The 18,149-nt window shown below is 39.9% G+C and overlaps 2 protein-coding genes across 3 annotated transcripts in view; one reads left to right on the top strand and one right to left on the bottom strand.

Moving 5' to 3' along the window:
• On the bottom strand, positions 1-6,508 carry LOC134575926 (oocyte zinc finger protein XlCOF7.1-like). 2 transcript variants are annotated; one of them, XM_063435384.1, is made up of 5 exons: positions 6,396-6,508; positions 5,216-5,391; positions 4,890-5,051; positions 2,884-3,007; positions 1-1,319 (listed from the first exon to the last, which is right to left on the bottom strand). In XM_063435384.1, exons 2-5 carry the CDS (start codon positions 5,297-5,299, stop codon positions 205-207), a joined length of 1,485 nt encoding a protein of 494 aa, XP_063291454.1. In that variant the 5' UTR covers positions 5,300-5,391; positions 6,396-6,508; the 3' UTR covers positions 1-204. The 2 variants fall into 2 exon arrangements, with proteins under 2 accessions (XP_063291454.1, XP_063291453.1); XM_063435383.1 differs by lacking the exon at positions 6,396-6,508 and having other exon boundaries at positions 5,216-5,905.
• Positions 6,509-6,626: 118 nt separating this feature from the next.
• Positions 6,627-18,149, top strand: part of LOC134575501 (zinc finger protein 850-like) — a 49,466-nt gene continuing 37,943 nt past the window's right edge. The window contains exon 1 of the mRNA XM_063434812.1: positions 6,627-6,817. The gene's annotated coding sequence lies outside the window, so the exon portion shown is untranslated. The remainder of the gene's footprint in view (positions 6,818-18,149) is intronic.

The raw sequence follows: 18,149 nt of genomic DNA, 5'->3' as shown, positions 1-18,149 counted from the left end.
TTACTGAATTTAGGTTCAGAACTTTATTAAACATCTAGCAAATAAAATATTGCCAAAGTTTCTGAAGTGCATACCTTTTAATCTACCATCTCATTAGCAACCATGCATGAAGCTTCTTGTATTTGTGCAAAACATTTTAGTTGTTTTTGTATTCAAATCAATCTACTGATGATAATATCTGATATCCTAATTGATTCATACCCATCAGCTCATTTGTGTTTTTTCTTTTGTGTGAATTTTCAGATGTCTTAAAAGATATGAGTTACGTTTAAAACATTTCCCACATTTAGAACACGAGAATGGTTTCTCTTCAGTGTGAACACCCTGATGACTTATCCAACAAGAGTAATCACTAAAACGTTTTTCACATTTGGAGCAGGAGAATGGTTTTTCCCCTGTATGAATCCTCTGGTGTGTCACAAAGTTTGATTTATGGGTAAAACACTTCCCACATTCAGAACAGGAAAATGGTTTCTCTCCAGTATGAATCCTTTGGTGGACTGTGAGGTGGGATTTAGCAGTGAAGCTTTTGCCACACCCAGAACATGAGAATGGCCTCTCTCCTGTGTGGATCCTCAGATGTGTAATGAGTTCCGATTTATGAGTGAATGGTTTTTCGCACACAGAGCAGACCAGCGGCTTTTCTTTGTGACCAGAGTTACTGGTAAAACACTTCTTGCACTCATTACACTTATACGTCCTCTTTGTATTTTGTGATCTTTCATGAAATATAACTGCCGAGGATATCTTATTAGAAAATATATTACTGTCAGAGCTTTCACTCATTGAAAAGCTCTTAGAAGTCTCTTGAGTGTCAAAATTATGTTTACTGAATTCTGAATGATGTGTACATCCAGTCTGTGTTTTATTCTCTGTTGGTATATAAATATCTGCTAAATGACCCTCTTGAAATGAGACGGATTCCTGACTACTGTGAGCAGATGTTTGTGCTCTCTGTGTAGAATCTGTTGGTGTGTAGATACGAGTGTCTTTATAATAAGTTGAGTCCTCTGTATTATGAGTAGAGTTATGTACTATTGGCGTGTATATTGAAGCGTTGATATGATTTTTTTCTTCAGAGGCGGTCGATTCCTCTTTAAGAATAGTAGATGTATACTTTGTTTTGGTATCCTCTGTGAGTGAATTGGAATCCTCGCCTGTGTTTCTCACAGACTCTAGTGGACTTGTCTTTAGTTTATTTATTGCCTGGCATTTTGCTTGCTGATTATTTTTAATAAAAATGTCATCTCCATGTAAATGGTCAGGCATAGGAATAATAAAGTGCTTTACTTCAGACGTATTCCTTTCCATTTCTCCCACTAGTGGAAATAAAATATGTGATTATCATGGGCTTAATACATCAAAATAACATGCTCAAAGAATCAAAAAGTAATTTTTTTAGGTGCTTATTTTTTTCCCAAAGTGTCAAGTAAGTGTAGGTATTATGTATTTACCAGTAACACTCTACAGCAGAGAATAAACTATTGCAATGTACAGAATATTCTTATGTTTATTACTGATGTCAATTCTGCCTGAAGCCCAAAACAGGAAAGCCCATCACTAAGTAGACGTTTTGACACAAAACTCCAATTATCAGTAATAGTCATGTTTCACATAGCAGCATATATAAATCAACAAATAACAATAAATTACATAAAATGCAAATGTAAAACAAAATACTCATTAAAAGAAAACTATCACTTCGGGAATACAAACCTGTATTCCTAACGCTATAGTGTTTTCCTACCTATGCAGGTGTCCCCCTATCCCTGTGAAGATTTGAATGGTCTTGCCACGGCCACTCCGCCTCCCTGACTGAGATAATCAAGATTGATGAGCTCAGTGCATCTCATGCTTTCCCATATGAAAGCACTGGGAGGCTAGTGCGTGTGTGCAGCAATCAAATACAGCTCTAGAAGTGGCATGTAATTGAGAGCTGAGTTTGACTCGGTTTTCACAGGAAAGCACCTATAGTGGCAAGAGTTGTTTTAAACCCTGCAATGGAAACATTGCAGTTTCTAGAAAACTGCAATGTTTTACATTCCAGGGTTAAAACTACAGGACCTATGTACCTAGACCATTTCACTGAGTTGTAGTGGTTTGGGTGCCTTGGTTCTTTAAAAAAACAAAGTCACTTTTAAGGGTTTTCATACAGATCAATTATTTTTACAAGTTCTTCAAAAATAAAAAAAATATATACATAAGACAAAGTAGGGACAAAATGAGTCTTATGTATTTGCCAATCTTTGTTAATCTAGGCCAAAGGGACAATTTTCCATCAGCCATTGATCATGATGGCACACGGGAAAAGACATAATCTTGCACAATGCCTAATACAAGCCTGAGACACCTAGTGCATACGACTATCTACTGAAGATCCCATCATTGTACTTTAGCATGTTCTGCAGTAAAACAGTGAAGACAGCACTGAGGAAGGAAACTTTAGTAAGTATATCTCTCTAACTGCTTACCATATCCACCACCTTGCTACCAGACGTGGGATCTTTACAGAAATACCCCACAAGTGACAATATCACTTTGTTTTTTTGTTTCATAAATGAAACTACCTGTGGAAGGATGTATAGAATATGCATGAAATTATACTGAAACTCATAGGAATAACAAGAGTGGCTGAGCAATAATGTGCCACATCATGGTATCTTCAGATACTGGCAACTCGAAGCAAATTAGCAACTTTCAGTTGTAAAGATTATATTTTTTTTTAATGCAAATCTAAATGACGAAACAAAAGCGAACACCAGCGGGAGTAACACTTTAAATTAATTACTACTGTACTAACAATTGGTTATTTGAATCACAACGTTTAATTATCGGGCAATGTTACTATAGATGTTCGATTATGGGGGAGGCAACTCCTCTTACCCAATGGCATGAGCAGTGGGTGGTTATTCATTATGAAGTCCTTGTAAAGATCTGTGTGTTTTTCTAAATAATCCCACTCTTCCATGGAAAAATAGACAGTAACATCACCACACCTCACCGGGACCTGAAACACAAAATTATAGTAACCATCCAGCCACAATACAATGAATTTCATAATGGAAATTTGTGAATTTATTACAGACTTGGAGGCGAGTATTACATTGAATGCATTATTTAGTGAAACCTGGGCAGCAAAGAAATCTGCAAACAAAACTGCAAAAAATCCACAAGAAAAGAAAATGTTAAAGCAGCTCAGATGGTGGCTTTGCTGCTTGCAGTGAAGTGGCCACTGGGTGCATGGAGAGGTGAGTTTTGCTAACCTGAACCTGTCCCACCACAATTGTCTTCCTGCTAGTCTTCTTCAGCTCCTGGCAAATCATCCTCCAGGAGCAGACTTCAGTAGTGCTGTCTGTCAAGCACGCGCAACAGAATAACACTATGGATGATCCAGTGAGACCACAGAATTCACCATAGCTAAAGCCTTTATTTCCCCCCAGTCATCACTAGTGATGGCTGAGGGCTTGACAGTGGTATTTTCACCTTTTTGTCAAGCATAGGAAATATACATAAGACCAAGTATCCCCTACTTCACCTTATATCTCTTGACTGTGTTTGTATTAAAGTGAAATTCCCACACAGTGTTTTTAAGCATTTCATAAGGATTTTATCTTTATTAAATGCTAATTTTTATCTTTGGAGGGGCAGGAGGGGTAACACTTTAACCCTTAAGGACCAAACTTCTGGAATAAAAGGGAATCATGACATGTCACACATGTCATGTGTCCTTAAGGGGTTAAAGGTTCAATAAGCTTACCTTTGATGAAAAAGATCATCAATAAACTGAAATATTTAAAATAATATATATGTACTTGTCCGTGACACTAAAATGGTAGCTCAATCTACTTGTCCTAACAAATCATATTGTTTTAAAACAGTGGGGCACTTGCCTAGAGACCTTGCCACAGTGTCTTATCCACAGTCTAGTTCTGTCTTCCCCTGTAGTGTTTGTGTGCGGCCTGCTTTTAGTGTTTAAAGTGCTAAAAATATAGAATGGTTTTACTTCTTACCTGGGGTTTGTTCCCGCCTCCACTACCTCAGCCAGACAGTTTGAAGCCCTACACTGCATGGTTTAGCTCAGCAAAAGAGCTAACGCTGCACTGCAGGGCAGCACACAAGAGTCAGGAGAGATAATTGGAGTGCCCAAGCTTCCGATGAGATGTATGAGATAGTGGAGTCAGGGAGTGGCACCTGGCAGAATCTATGTAAAATGTCAAACTGTTCTAAAGTCGACTGACTACTTACAATCTACTTTAATATACTTATGTAATTGGGCCCATCAAAACATTCATCTGCAGGCCTTAACCAAGCCCTGGCTGTGACTTACACAGTCTCCCTACACAGTTCCTAAATAAGAAGTCTAGCTTCCCTTATTGCACAGTGTGTTTAATTTCGAATTTCTAATCTCCTGCTCTGTTAATTGCCTGCTAGATCCTACATGAGCTTCATGTTATTAAAATTAACATATCTAAGATAAGAACTTATAAACTAAACACACTGTGCTGTAAGATCTGACTGAAAATAGGTCTACTGGAGGCATGTCTTCAAGATACCAGTCCAATTCAAAGCTCCTCGTTGAGGAACTTATATCACAATTGTATTATTTATTAATATTACTGCCGCTCTCTCAGAAATCCATTTTACTGTGTAGAATCTTAAACAAGTCTATTGTTGTGCAGAGGTCAGTCGCTCGCCTTAGCCTACTCTCTTACAGAGCAGTTGCTAAGTAGGTAAGCTTATGCTGCAGAACACTTTGTTCTATCTTATGAAAACTAAATCTGAGAAATGACAATGACAAAAAATTATCGTGTTGGTTCCCATGGTATCCCTTTAATATGAGCCTCCTTGTAATACAATCAATCATTGATTATACTGCTGCCAACACCAACCTCTCCAGTAAGCAGGTTAACAATCTTGTTGATCACCTCTAGGATCTTCTCATATTTTATTTTCCTATATTTTATCGAGTCAGCGGCATTAAAACATTGTTGTGACATTTGAGAACTGCTGCATGCGGCATGTTTTCCGGGCTTCTTTAAAACGATGTGATCCTACATGGTAAGAAAGAAAGTTAAACAGAATATATTAATATTATACAAGGTTTAAGAGCCATTAACAAGCTCCCCAAGTATGTTCTGCATTTAAGCTCTGAATGTACCATGTTGTAGTCAGTAGAATATGAGTCGGATTTATTTGCATTGTGGTAAAGCCTCACCTCTCCAGTCAGCATATAGAGTATTTCCAACGTGAGATTTAAGATCTTCTCTGTTATCTGATCCATGCCCTTGTTCATGATCATTCTATTACGCTCATGCTCTGACAAGGATTTCCCGTCCTTGCGACAATTACGCTCTTTGTGATAATCAATGTAGTATTTAAAACAAAATTGACCTAAAATGATAAATAAACATACATATTATTTTAAAATGTTTACTTCTTTATCACAATGCGGGAACAGCTGTGGTAGCAAATAATATTGCAGGGGATTCATTCATTAACAAAATTAATGGAACTACTTCTACAAGTTCATGAACACTAGCTGACAGCTCCTAGTAACCTGATACTCTTTCCATTTTTAAATGATAACCCCATCTGCTACTTGGTGTATTTCTCACTCATGCAACTGTTATTTGCTTGTTTTAATAAAATAAGAACATACTTCACCTTTGAATGAAATGTTTACTTCTGCATAGTGATATACTCAGAGATGGTCTTATCTGCAAACCCAGTGCCATCAATGACTACCAAGAAAGGTAATTGTACATCTGGAGTGCAATGACTGTCAAGCAGTGAGTATGTGTGTACATTTAAAACTGGTTTGTTTCATTCATATACTCCAGACACAGACTAGTATTAGTGTCAATGAGATCAGAGGCAAAATGCAGAGCTTATCAGTAATCCCATCTATAGCTGGCACACAATGCAAAACATCTCATGATTATTTATTAACCCTCTGGATAGCAGTGTCTCTCCAATACCCCTAGCTCCTCATCTCAAATTGAATTAGCAACTATTTTTCTCTAGGATAGCAAAGCATACCATCCTAGGACATTATGCATAATTGTTATAAAGCAACATAAAAACCATCAATATTCCCTTCCCCCTGAACAGCATACACCAGTATTGATTAACAGAGGACCAACAGAGCATCTCATCTTCTTGGGGCTGCAGAATATCTCACAAAGTTAAGCAACATGCAAGACCTGGGGTGTCCAAAAGGCAGAACCCACAGCTTTTGCAGAATATCTCCCATGGAGATCAGTAGATCTACAACAGCTGGGAGCCTGGCTATTGGCCACTCTTGTCTTACACAGCAAACTAGGACATTAACCATCTCCCCAACCCTGGGGTGTCTGACCCAATAGTTAACCCCCCTCTTGCAAGATGTCCCTCACATTGCTGTTCAGCTGCTCCTGATCCCTGAAGCCGACTCAGTCATGCCCCCTCTTCAATCTCCCTGTCACACAAACTGCAATAGCTACAATTGTTTCAATGGTAAATCCTATATTGCCTGATCCTCTCTGAACCGGATGTGAGGTCACTAAACTTCTTAGGGGGCGCGCGTCATCACGGGAGATGTAGTTTTTTTTATGCTTGAGCAGAAAGTCAGCTTTACATAGACTACGAATACTATGGAGGGGGTGTTGGAGATCCAAAACGAGGTTTGAAACGCGGACTACGTACTGTGATGTAGTGTGTGCACTTCCGCTTGATATATTCATGTCTTTGGAATAGCACCCAGCAAGGTGGACCTTTTAGGAAAGGGTCATGAAAGTTCTGATTTCATATGTTCAGTATTTCATGATATTCTGGTGGTGTAAGTTTTATTTTATATCTTATTCTAACAAGTAGTATATAAATGAAAGCCTAGATAATGACTTTAATTAATAATTTAATTGGTTCAGTAGTGACCTGTAATTGTAGCTGCATCTATAGTCACCTGTTAATATTACAGCAGTTTGCTTTGCAGGTTTTAAAACTCACATTGCAGCAGGAGCAAGGTGCTTGGAGAGTTATCCTCACATGTTTGTATTTATGTACAGCCAAGTAAGGCAGAGCAGGGATTCCCAATTATTGTTTGCCGTGGAACCCTTTGACATAGTGTAACAACTTTGTGGAACTCCCCCTAAAAACAAAGGCACGCCAAAGCACTAACCTTTTAATTAACCCCTTCAGGACGGAGTCAATAGTGCACGTTCTGATCAAAACAAAACGTAAACAAAAACTGGAATTTGCGCTATATGTCTGTTCAACCGTAATTCACCTCTTTCATATTAAATGCACCCACACTTATTATATATCATTTTGTTCAGGAGAAACAGGGCTTTCATTTCATATAAAATATTTATATATGAAACAATTTATTATGAATAAAATAAAAAAAAACTGTAAGAAATTAGAATTTTTTTTTTTTAATTTGTAGTTCCGCCTCACATTTTAGCTGTAAATGTCATAATACTGTTAGGTTTTACTGCAACAAAATGCACATATTTGTAATCAGCGATGTCTCACGAGTACAACAGTACCCCCCATTAACAGGTTTTATGGTGTTTTGGAAAGTTACAGGGTCAAATATAGAACGTTCCATTTTCAAATTGAAATTTGCCAGATTAGTAATGTTACCTTTGAGACGGTGTGGTAGCCCAGGAATGAGAATTACCCCCATAATGGCATACCATTTGAAAAAGTAGACAACCCAAGGTATTGAACGTGGGGTATGTTTAGTCTTTTTTAGTAGCCACTTAGTCACAAACACTGGCCAAAGTTAGCGTTCATATTTGTTTCTGTGTGAAAAAAGCAAAAAACTAATATTTGGCCAGTGTTTGTGACTAAGTGGCTACTAAAAATGACTGGACATACCCCATTTGCAATACCTTGGGTTGTCTACTTTTGCAAATGGTATGCCATCATGGGGGTAATTCTTATTCCTGGGCTACCATACGGTCTCAAAGGCAACATAACCAATCTGGCAAATTTCAATGTCAAAAAAATGAAATGCGAGCCTTATATGTGACTCCCTAACTTTCCAAAACACCATAAAACCTGTACATGGGGGGTACTGTTATTCTTGGGAGACTTCACTAAACACAAATATTAGTGTTTTAAAACAGTAAAACATATTACAACAATAATATAGTCCATAAAAGTGCCGTTTGTTTGTAAAAAATGCAAAAAACGTCACTTTTACTTAAAATATCATCGTTGTAATACAATTTACCAGTTTGAAACACTAATATTTGAGTTCAGCGAAGTCTCCCGAGTAAAACAGTACCCCCTATATACAGGTTTTATGGTGTCTTGGAGAGTTACAGGGTCAAATATAGTGCTTGCGAATTAAATTCTCTGCACTTTCTCCCTGTGTTGTCAGGCATGTCAATCAAATTTTAATTAATTAAATGACATAATTATGTTAAAAAATTACTTAAATATACACGTAGAATTTTAATATATATGCATTTATAGGTATTTAAATTCTACGTGTATACTAATGTAATCTTTCATGTAATTATATGTATTTATCTATCTATATATATTTGCGGTTATTTGTATTTTATATATAGATAGATATATATAGAATGTCATTCTAAGTGTATTCTGTTTCCAATATATATATATTAATAACAAAATACAGTTAGAATGAAATTACATATGAATATATAATTTATTTTAAATTTTGTTTCAATATTTTATTTATTTATTTTATTATTTTATTTATTTATTATTGTAATTATACGTATATATATATATAATATATATATGTAGATCTATTATATATATAATATATATACATATTATATATGTAACGTCATTCTAAGTGTATTTTAATACTAATATATATACTAATATTAGTATTAAAATACATTACGTATGACGTTACATATATATAATATGTATATATATTATATATATATACATATATTATATATATATAAATACTTGTATTTTATTTTAACATGTGTATTTAATTTTTTTTTTACACTACCTACCAGCAGGGGGACTCTCTAATATTTTAGACAGTCCCCCTGCTGGCATATCCATAGCCAGCTATAGGGGGCCATGTGATCGCTCTTTGAGAGCGATCACATGGCCCCCGGGGGCCTCATTTGCTGGAGGGGGGCTGCCTGGGCTCTCAGGCAGACCCCCAGAAGAGGATCGCGGCGGAGGTAAGTATAGCTTACCTCCTGGGGGCTTCAGCCGTTACGGCGTTCTATGCCGCCGCAACGGCTTTAAAGCCCTTTAAAGCCGCGACGGCATAGAACGCAGTAACGGCGTTAAGGGGTTAACAGAGCGTAAGGGTTTATTTTTGGCAAATTTCTACAGATAGTAAACAGATTGTAGTACTTAGTAGCAGGTGTGTTTCTGTGTGTAGAGTTGGTATTTGTATATAATTTTAGCATTTTAACCCCTTAAGGACCGGACTTTTTTTGCGATGTTGTACATTTGCGACCAGGCATCTTTTTGACACTTTTGTGGTGGTTGTGTTTAGCTGTAATTTTCCGCTCTCTCATTTACTGTTCCCATACAAATTATATATTGTTTTTTTCAGGACAAAATGGGCTTTCTTTACATACCATTATTTATATAATCTCATGTAATTTAATTTTTAAAAAATGAAAAAATATGATGAAAAATTGAAAAAAATACATGTTTTTTGACTTTTATGTAAAAAATCTTTTACTCATCTACAAAAGCGAATGAAAAAAACTGCTAAATAGATTTAAAATTTTGTCCTGAGTTTAAAAATACCCAGTGTTTACATGCTTTTTGCTATTTTTTTGCATGTTATAGGGCTATAGGTACAAGTAGGATATTGAGGTTTCAAAACCTATATTTTTAAAATGTATCAATAGTGACATTGTAACACTATTATCTGTCATAAATCGCTAAATAACACCCCACATGTACATATTTTTTTTAAAGTAGACAACCCAGGGTATTCAATATGGGGTATGTCCAGACTTTTTTAGTAGCCACTTAGTCGCAAACACTGGCCAAAGTTAGCGTTCATATTTGTTTGTGTGTGAAAAAAGTAAAAAACTAAATTGAACGCTAATTTTGGCCAGTGTTTGTGACTAAGTGGTTACTAAAAAAGACTGGACATACCCCATTTGCAATACCTTGGGTTGTCTACTTTTGCAAATGGTATGCCATCATGGGGGTAATTCTCATTCCTGGGCTACCATACGCTCTCAAAGGCAACGTAACCAACCTGGCCATTTTCAATGTAAAAATATGACCCATATATTTGACCCTGTAACTTTCAAAAACGCTATAAAACCTGTACATGGGGGGTACTGTTCTACTCAGGAGGCTTTGCTGAACTCAAATATTAGTGTTTCAAAACTGGAAAATGTATCACAACAATTATATCATCAGTAAAAGTGCTGTTTGTGTGTGAAAAATGCAAAAAAAGTCACTTTCACTGACAATATCATCGCTGTGATATGTTTTACTGTTTTGAATAACTAATATTTGTGTTCAGCCAAGTCTCCCGAGTAAAACAGTACCCCCCATGTACAGGTTTTAGGGTGTCGTAGAACGTTACAGGGTAAAATACAGTGATAGCAAATTAAATTCTCTGTACTCTCGGCCTGGGTTGGCAGGCAGGTCCCTTAAATTGCAATCAATAAAATAACTTAATTATGTAAAAATATTACATAAATACGCACGTAGAATTTAAATATATATGCATATTTATATATTTGAAGTCTACGTGTATATTTATATAATTATTTATGTAATTTTGTATATGGACATATGAATAGTTCGTATTCTTTTTATTTATTTATATATACATAGATATATATACAATTTCATTCTAAGTGTATTTTGATATAAATATATATATATTAATATCAAAATACAGTTAGAATAAAATTTCGTATAGATATATAATTTTTTTTTAAATTTTTATTATTATTTTTAATTTTTTTAGTTTAATTTAAATTACTTATTATTTGTTGTTTATAATAATATATACACAATATATATAGTTATTATATATATTATATATATACACGTGTGTAATTTAATTATAAGTGTATTTTTATATTAATATATGTACATATTAATATAAAAATACACTTCGTATGACATTATATATATGATATTTAGACGTATATTATATATATATAATATACGTCTATATATCATATATATATACACACATATATAATTATAATTTTTATTTATTAACTTTAAACTTTATTTTTTTTATGATTTTACACTAAGCAGGGAGACTGCCTGTCAGCACAGACAGTCCCCCTGCAGGCAGAGACATGGACACCTATTGTGACCATGTGGTCGCCCTGTTGGGCGATCACATGGTCACAGGGGTCCTAATCCGCCATGGGGAGACTGTCTGGGCTGCAGGCAGTCTCCCCACACCGGGAGCACCGCCGATCGCCGCCGGGGGAACGACGGCGATCGGGTAAGTACATTGGACCGTTAGGACGGTTCAGGACCGTCCTCGGTCGGCAATGCAAAAATGCCGATGACGGTCCTGAACCGTCCTCGGTCCTTAAGGGGTTAATAAAGGCATGTATTTATGGATGTTATGTTTGCATTTACGTGCAATGGTATGTTTGGATGTAGTGTTGGTCTTTAAACGCGGATGTACATTTGTGTGTATAATTGGTGTTTGAGTGAAGTGTGTTTAAGGTTTGAGTGTTTGTATATAATTTTAGAGTTGGAGTTCGGTAGCAGGGGTGAGTTTGCATGTTGTGTTGGTGTTTGATTGCTGAGATGTCTACACACTTACACAGATATACATACATATTAACAAACAGACACAGTCGTATACACACAGTGACAGATACACTGACACAAAGATACTCACACACTGGCACAAAGATACACACACACACACACACTGGTACAAATATACATACACACTGGCAGATACACACTGACACACACACACATATACATACACTGGTACACAGACACAAAGATATACACACACACACACACATATTAACACATAGATACACACTGGCACATACACACAAAGATACACACTAGCACAAAGATATACACACACTCACTGGCACATACACTCACACAGATACGCACTGGCACACACAAGTACATACACTGACACATACAGATACACACTGGCACATAAGATATACACAGACACACTGGCACATACACACAGAAACATACAGTGACACAAACACAGATACACACAGTGACACATACACAGACACACAGATATTTGCAGTCACCCTCCTGTTAGATTATTTTTTCCTGCAGGAGGGTGACTTACTTGGAGTGCTGCATGGTGCTGGCTGAGACTGGTGTGCTGCTCACTCTCCCGATCCCGCTCGGTGTGCTCTCTGTCTGGGAGGAAGTGACACGTTGTCAATTCCTCCCAGAATTCCATACTAAAGAGGCTGCGGTCATCAACGGCAATAGCGTCTGACCGGGCCCCTGTTCAGCGATGCCGATCAGGTGGCCCTAAATGCTTGGGCCCCCCAATGGGCAAATCGCTGCAGAATCCCAATTTTGCTCTCGCGGAGCCCTAGGGAAACACTGAGGTAGAGTTAGGAATGTGTATGTCGTACACACCGTTTCTAATATTGAGTGCATATGGGAGTGAAATTAAATTTTATTAAGACACGGAGGCTCCTATTATGCTGCACTCTTTCTTTATTTCCCTCAGCAGCAAAGAATTTTTTAATTTTTTTTTTTAAACATAACCGGTATATAACATTAGAGTCTGAGAGTAGTATCTCTTTAGCAACAGGAACAGCCAATCAGGTTCCTCTCTCCAGCATAATAGGTTCTGTCAACCAATCCTATTCCTCTTTCTTTGCTGCTCCCTCAGTTAAGTAACATCAGGTCCCCGCGGTTCCTTAACTGTGGGGATCATTCTTTATATTATATTATATTATATTATTAATCTAATTGTAATTTTTTCTTGTACCTTTAGTGTTATTACTGATTTTTATTATCTATAATCAGATACCAGTTTAACTCGTATACCCCTTTAATTGATTCCCCCTGTCATGTACAGGTTTTTTTTCCTTATACTTTACTATTTCATGTTTTCCTAATTACTATTACATTTCTAATACTGTTTCCAGAATGACACCCTAAGCCCAGTCTTTATTGATCGGGCGCAGGGATGTCTGACGGACTTTTGGATCCTGTTACAGCGCTTTCGCGCCATCTTAGCCTGTCAGAACGCTATTCCCTTGTTTTCAGACGAATACCCTATTGCCGGTTCACGGCATTCGTGTGTTTTTCCACGAACGCGTTAGTTTCACGAACTTACGCGTTCGGTTGTTTTCCCGACACAATTACTTGCCTTATGTTCGCCATTCGCGGCGGCCAATTACACGAACGCTCCTGCCTTTTCGGGACTTTCGCCACGCGCGGCGGCCATTTTATTGTTTTTTCCTGCGCTCTGAGCTTGTTACTGCCCCCAACGGCCGGAACTCGGAGTTGGGGTTTAGTGATAGTGGCGGTCAGATGGTCTGATTTTTCAATTGTATTCTAATATTGTGAGTACTTGTCTGTTCCCCTTTTTCTTTGGGTTAATCAACCCTTCTCTAGGTTGTTTTATTCCTCTAGGTTTAACAATTTAACTGTTTCTTTGCTATACCTGTCAGTTTTCATAGCATATTAATTATGCCTAATGATAAAGATAATCAAAACCCATCTGGGTCTTATGTCCCCACTCAAGGGGATTCAAAAACGCCTTCAGCTGAGCTTGATACCTCTGCTGATATGCAGACTCTATTTGACAAAACTATGTCACAGGCTATGACTAAAGCCTTTACCTCAGCCATGGGACTAATGTCTGACTCACTGTCACAGACACTGACACATGCCTTTATTCAGGCTCAGAAATCGGCACAACCGGCCATTACCCAGGCTTTACCGACTACGACCCCTGTACAGCCTCAGGCTGGTCGCAAGGCCTTGGCCAAAACAAAACACTCCTCAATATCTCAGATGGACAGTTATGCACCTGTCACAGATGGTGCGTCTATTCCACCACCGCGCAAAAGAGCCACTAGCCGGGCAAAATCGGCTAGACTATGGAAAAGGGCAAAAGCCCAAATAGATTCTGAGTTGGATCTCAGCGATATTGAGGTGGAAACCTATCTGGATTCGGAAGATCCCTCAGATCTGGAATCAGATAGTCTGGCCGAAGGATACGATCCTGACCGTGACCGCTCTGCGTCTCAAGCCGAGACATATCAAAAAGCCCCGGGGGACGCGGATACAATCCTGGACCCCCACGGGGAACCCCTATTTGACCCTGATGAGCTGCGCCACCCACGATCAGCGGAATGGTCCCCCTCGGACCATGTGGCGAGATATATAGCGTCTAGAGTACGCAAGCCTTTGGATAAGGCGACACGCAATAAGTTCCGGGCAGAATGCCCACGACCCACGGTCCCTGATGATGCTTGCAGAACACCTGCAGTTGACCCTAAAATTATACAATTCCTGAGTAAGACAGGTTGGAAGCCTAACAAAGGCTTGGATTTTTCCATGCGCAAATACCAGGATAAAGTATTAGACATATTGGGTCCGGCAACTAAGATTTTTGAAATGGTCGAAGACCAGGATTTGGACCGCGCCGCCATAAGCGGGTGGATCCATGAATCATTTGTTTAATTGGCAATGCCAACACTGCGATGGCCACGGAGCGTCGCAAGTCTATATTGTTAAAAATTGAACCCAAATTGATTAACATGGCTTTGAACGAGCCAGGCACCCAAGCTAAAGGTCTCCTGTTCGGAGACAACTTCGTTAAGGAGCTCGGCTCCTTCGTCCATACGTTTACTGCCCTTGATAAAGCGCAATCTAACATGCGCAAAGTATTCCACCCTCAGGTTTTTGGTGGGGCCGGAAGAGCCAGGAGCCGCCTGTCCGGCGTGTTAACAGGAGTTCTTTTAGACAGAACCGAGGCTCCTTTATTGGGCGAGCTAGTTTCCAGGAACATCGCAAAGCCCCGGCTTTCTTCCCACAACGTGGGCGGCCATGGGTTGCTCGAGGACCACTAGTGCTCACTCAGGACGACGACCTTATGGTAAGTCCTCTTATGTTACATTTTTCCCTAGGGGCAGTGGGGGGCAGACTCCGTCATTTTTTCCATGAATGGTCCCACATTTCATCAGATGTCTGGGTACTAAACACTGTAAAAGGCTACGTCATAGACTTCCTGTCTATACCAATGCAACAATCCCCTCCACGGGAAATCCGTTTTTCCCAACAAGACGCACTCCTTGTCACCAAGGAGATCTGAGATTTGGTAAGAAAACAAGCCATCACAGAAATCCCTATGACCACACCAGGGTATGTGAGCAACCTATTTCTAGTTGCCAAAAAAGGTGGCGGTGTCCGCCCAGTGATCAATTTCAAACACCTCAACACTTACGTATCATACAACCATTTCAAAATGGAGGGTATACACTGTCTAAGAGATCTCCTCCAACCATCAGATTGGATGGTAAAGTTAGATCTACAAGATGCTTACCTTACGGTGCCGATTGCCCTACAACACCAAGACTTCCTGCAATTCATGTGGCAGGGAAAAAAATGGAGATTCTCCTGTCTCCCTTTCGGACTATCCTCAGCCCCGAGGTGCTTCACCAAACTTATAAAGCCGTGGTCTCCTTATTACGCAGTCGAGGAGTACGTCTTATAATCTACTTAGACGACATCCTCATCATGGGCCTATCTTCTCAACTCACCAAGACCCATCTACACTGGACTCAGACTCTATTACAAAACCTAGGTTTTCTCGTCAATTGGGAGAAATCCATGTTGGTTCCCACACAACACAGTTTTTGGGCCTCATCGTGGACTCTACGTCACAGACTCTACATCTGCCAATAACAAAATTGAACAGTATAAAGAAGGAGATCAGACACACGCTGGCAACTCCCCAGCTCACTCTCAAACAGTTGGCAAGAGTGATAGGTCTTCTGGCGGCCTCCATACAGGCCATTTTTCCGGGCCCTCTCCATTATCGGGCGCTTCAACGCCTACAAGCTTCCCACTTGAGAGACGGGGTAGCCTACACGGACTGGATCACCCTAAATGCGGAAGCGAAAGACGAACTAAAATGGTGGCTCCTCCATATGGAAGCCTGGAATGGTCGCGCCATATTTGGCACCACACCAGATCTCATAATAGAGTCCGACGTGAGCTTACTCGGTTGGGGTGCACGCTGTGGAAATGTATCTACAGGTGGCAGATGGTCCGATATGGAATCATCCCTCCACATCAATTGCCTGGAACTTCTCGCTGGATCCTTTGCGATCCGCAGTTTTTCGCCTACTCAAGCCCAATGCTCTATCCTCCTGAAGATGGACAATATATCAGCAGTCCGATATATCAATCACCTAGGGGGCACGAAATCGAGGATTCTGGCGAATATGGCACGAGACTTCTGGCAATTCTGCCTGACACAAGGCATCTCAGTCACAGCAGAAAACATACCCGGTCTCTGCAACACCACGGCGGATTGGTGCTCACGACACCTCAGGGACCCCAGCGACTGGACCCCAGGGTCTTCAAAGATGTACGGTCACTATGGGGCCCCATGGACAAAGATCTTTTTTGCCTCCCGCTTAAATGCCCAACTGCCCAGATTTGTCAGCTGGAGACCGGACCCATCGGCACTGGCAACAGATGCATTCACCCAAGATTGGGTGGCCACAAGGAATTATGCCTTTCCACCGTTTGTAATGATCCCACGTGGCCTACTGCAGCTGCGACGCCAGACGGGAACCCTGGTGATTGTGACATCGTTATGGCCCTCCCAACCATGGTTTACCCCCCTCTTAGAGATGGCGATAGATATACCCCGCATTCTCCCACACTTCGAGAACCTCCTTCAGGACCCGGACAGATCCCCTCATCCCTTGATACAACAAGACCTTCTACATCTCACAGTGTGGCTGATTTCAGGGGACCTTGGGCAATCCAGGGAGTTTCGGAGACAACTCTCCACCTTCTCGAGGGCGCATGGGCACCCGGCACGAGACAGGCTTATAAGTCTTCATGGATCAGATAGCGGGATTGGTGCCTGGAACGAGATTTGGATCCCACATCGGCTCCTTTAACCTCGATCCTTCAATTCCTGACCTCACTGTTTGAAGATAGCAAAGCCTACCGTACAGTGAAACTGTACCGATCGGCCATTTCGGCTACACACCAAGGTTTAGATGGAATCCCGATTGGACGCCAACCGATGATATGTAGACTCTTACGTGGCATAAAATTTGCACGTCCCCGGTGCCACGATATTCGGTACTGTGGGACGTCTCCATCATTCTCACTTTCCTAGAATCATGGCCAGACAATGCAGTTCTATCCCTGAAACAGCTGTCTGCTAAACTGGTTATGCTACTTTGCCTCATATCCTGCAAGAGGGTCTCCGATGTCAGAGCTCTGGACCTCACCGCACGTTCCTACACCCCCCAAGGGGTCAATTTTGATATTTCCCGAAGAACAAAGTCGTCATCAAAGAGAGTGTCATACCCAGCGTTTCCAGACAGGCCGCTCCTATGCCCGGTCAAATGCTTACAAACCTACGAATCTCGCACCTCCGCACTACGAGACATAACGAAACACGAACTCTTTGTTTCATTCCGAAAACCACACCTTCCAGTATCTACTCCTACCCTAGCTCGCTGGGTTAAATGGATTATGTCCTTAGCGGGCATTGACACGTCATTATTCTCACCTCACTCTGTACGGGGAGCGATGGCTTCTAAAGCCTCTTCGATTGGTTGTCGACTTGAAGACATTATGAAAGCGGACGATTGGTCATCAGAATCCACCTTTTGTGATTTTTGTTTTAAACACATTCAACACTTTGCGGGAACGGTAGTCTCCCAGCTTTAAACCAGCATAATAGGAGCCTCTGTGTCTTAATAAAATTCACAGATTTTACTATTATCATGACGTAGAGTCATGATTTTATTAACGACACGGAGGCGAGTATTATCCCTCCCGCCCAGCCCGAAGAAGGAGGGAATATGGGTAAGTTGGTCTCAGGTAAGTCCTGATTTATGGATTTTTCCTCTTCATACTATGTATGTTATTACTTGATCTTATCCACAAGGCACAGATTAAGGGTAAGTTGGCTCACGGTAAGTCCTGATGTCATGGAGTTT

This window comes from Pelobates fuscus, chromosome 10 (genome assembly GCF_036172605.1).
Source record: "Pelobates fuscus isolate aPelFus1 chromosome 10, aPelFus1.pri, whole genome shotgun sequence".
NCBI classification, from domain to species: domain Eukaryota; kingdom Metazoa; phylum Chordata; class Amphibia; order Anura; family Pelobatidae; genus Pelobates; species Pelobates fuscus.
The sequence above is the reverse complement of the archived record's forward strand: the minus strand, read 5'-3'. Positions and strand labels throughout refer to the sequence as shown.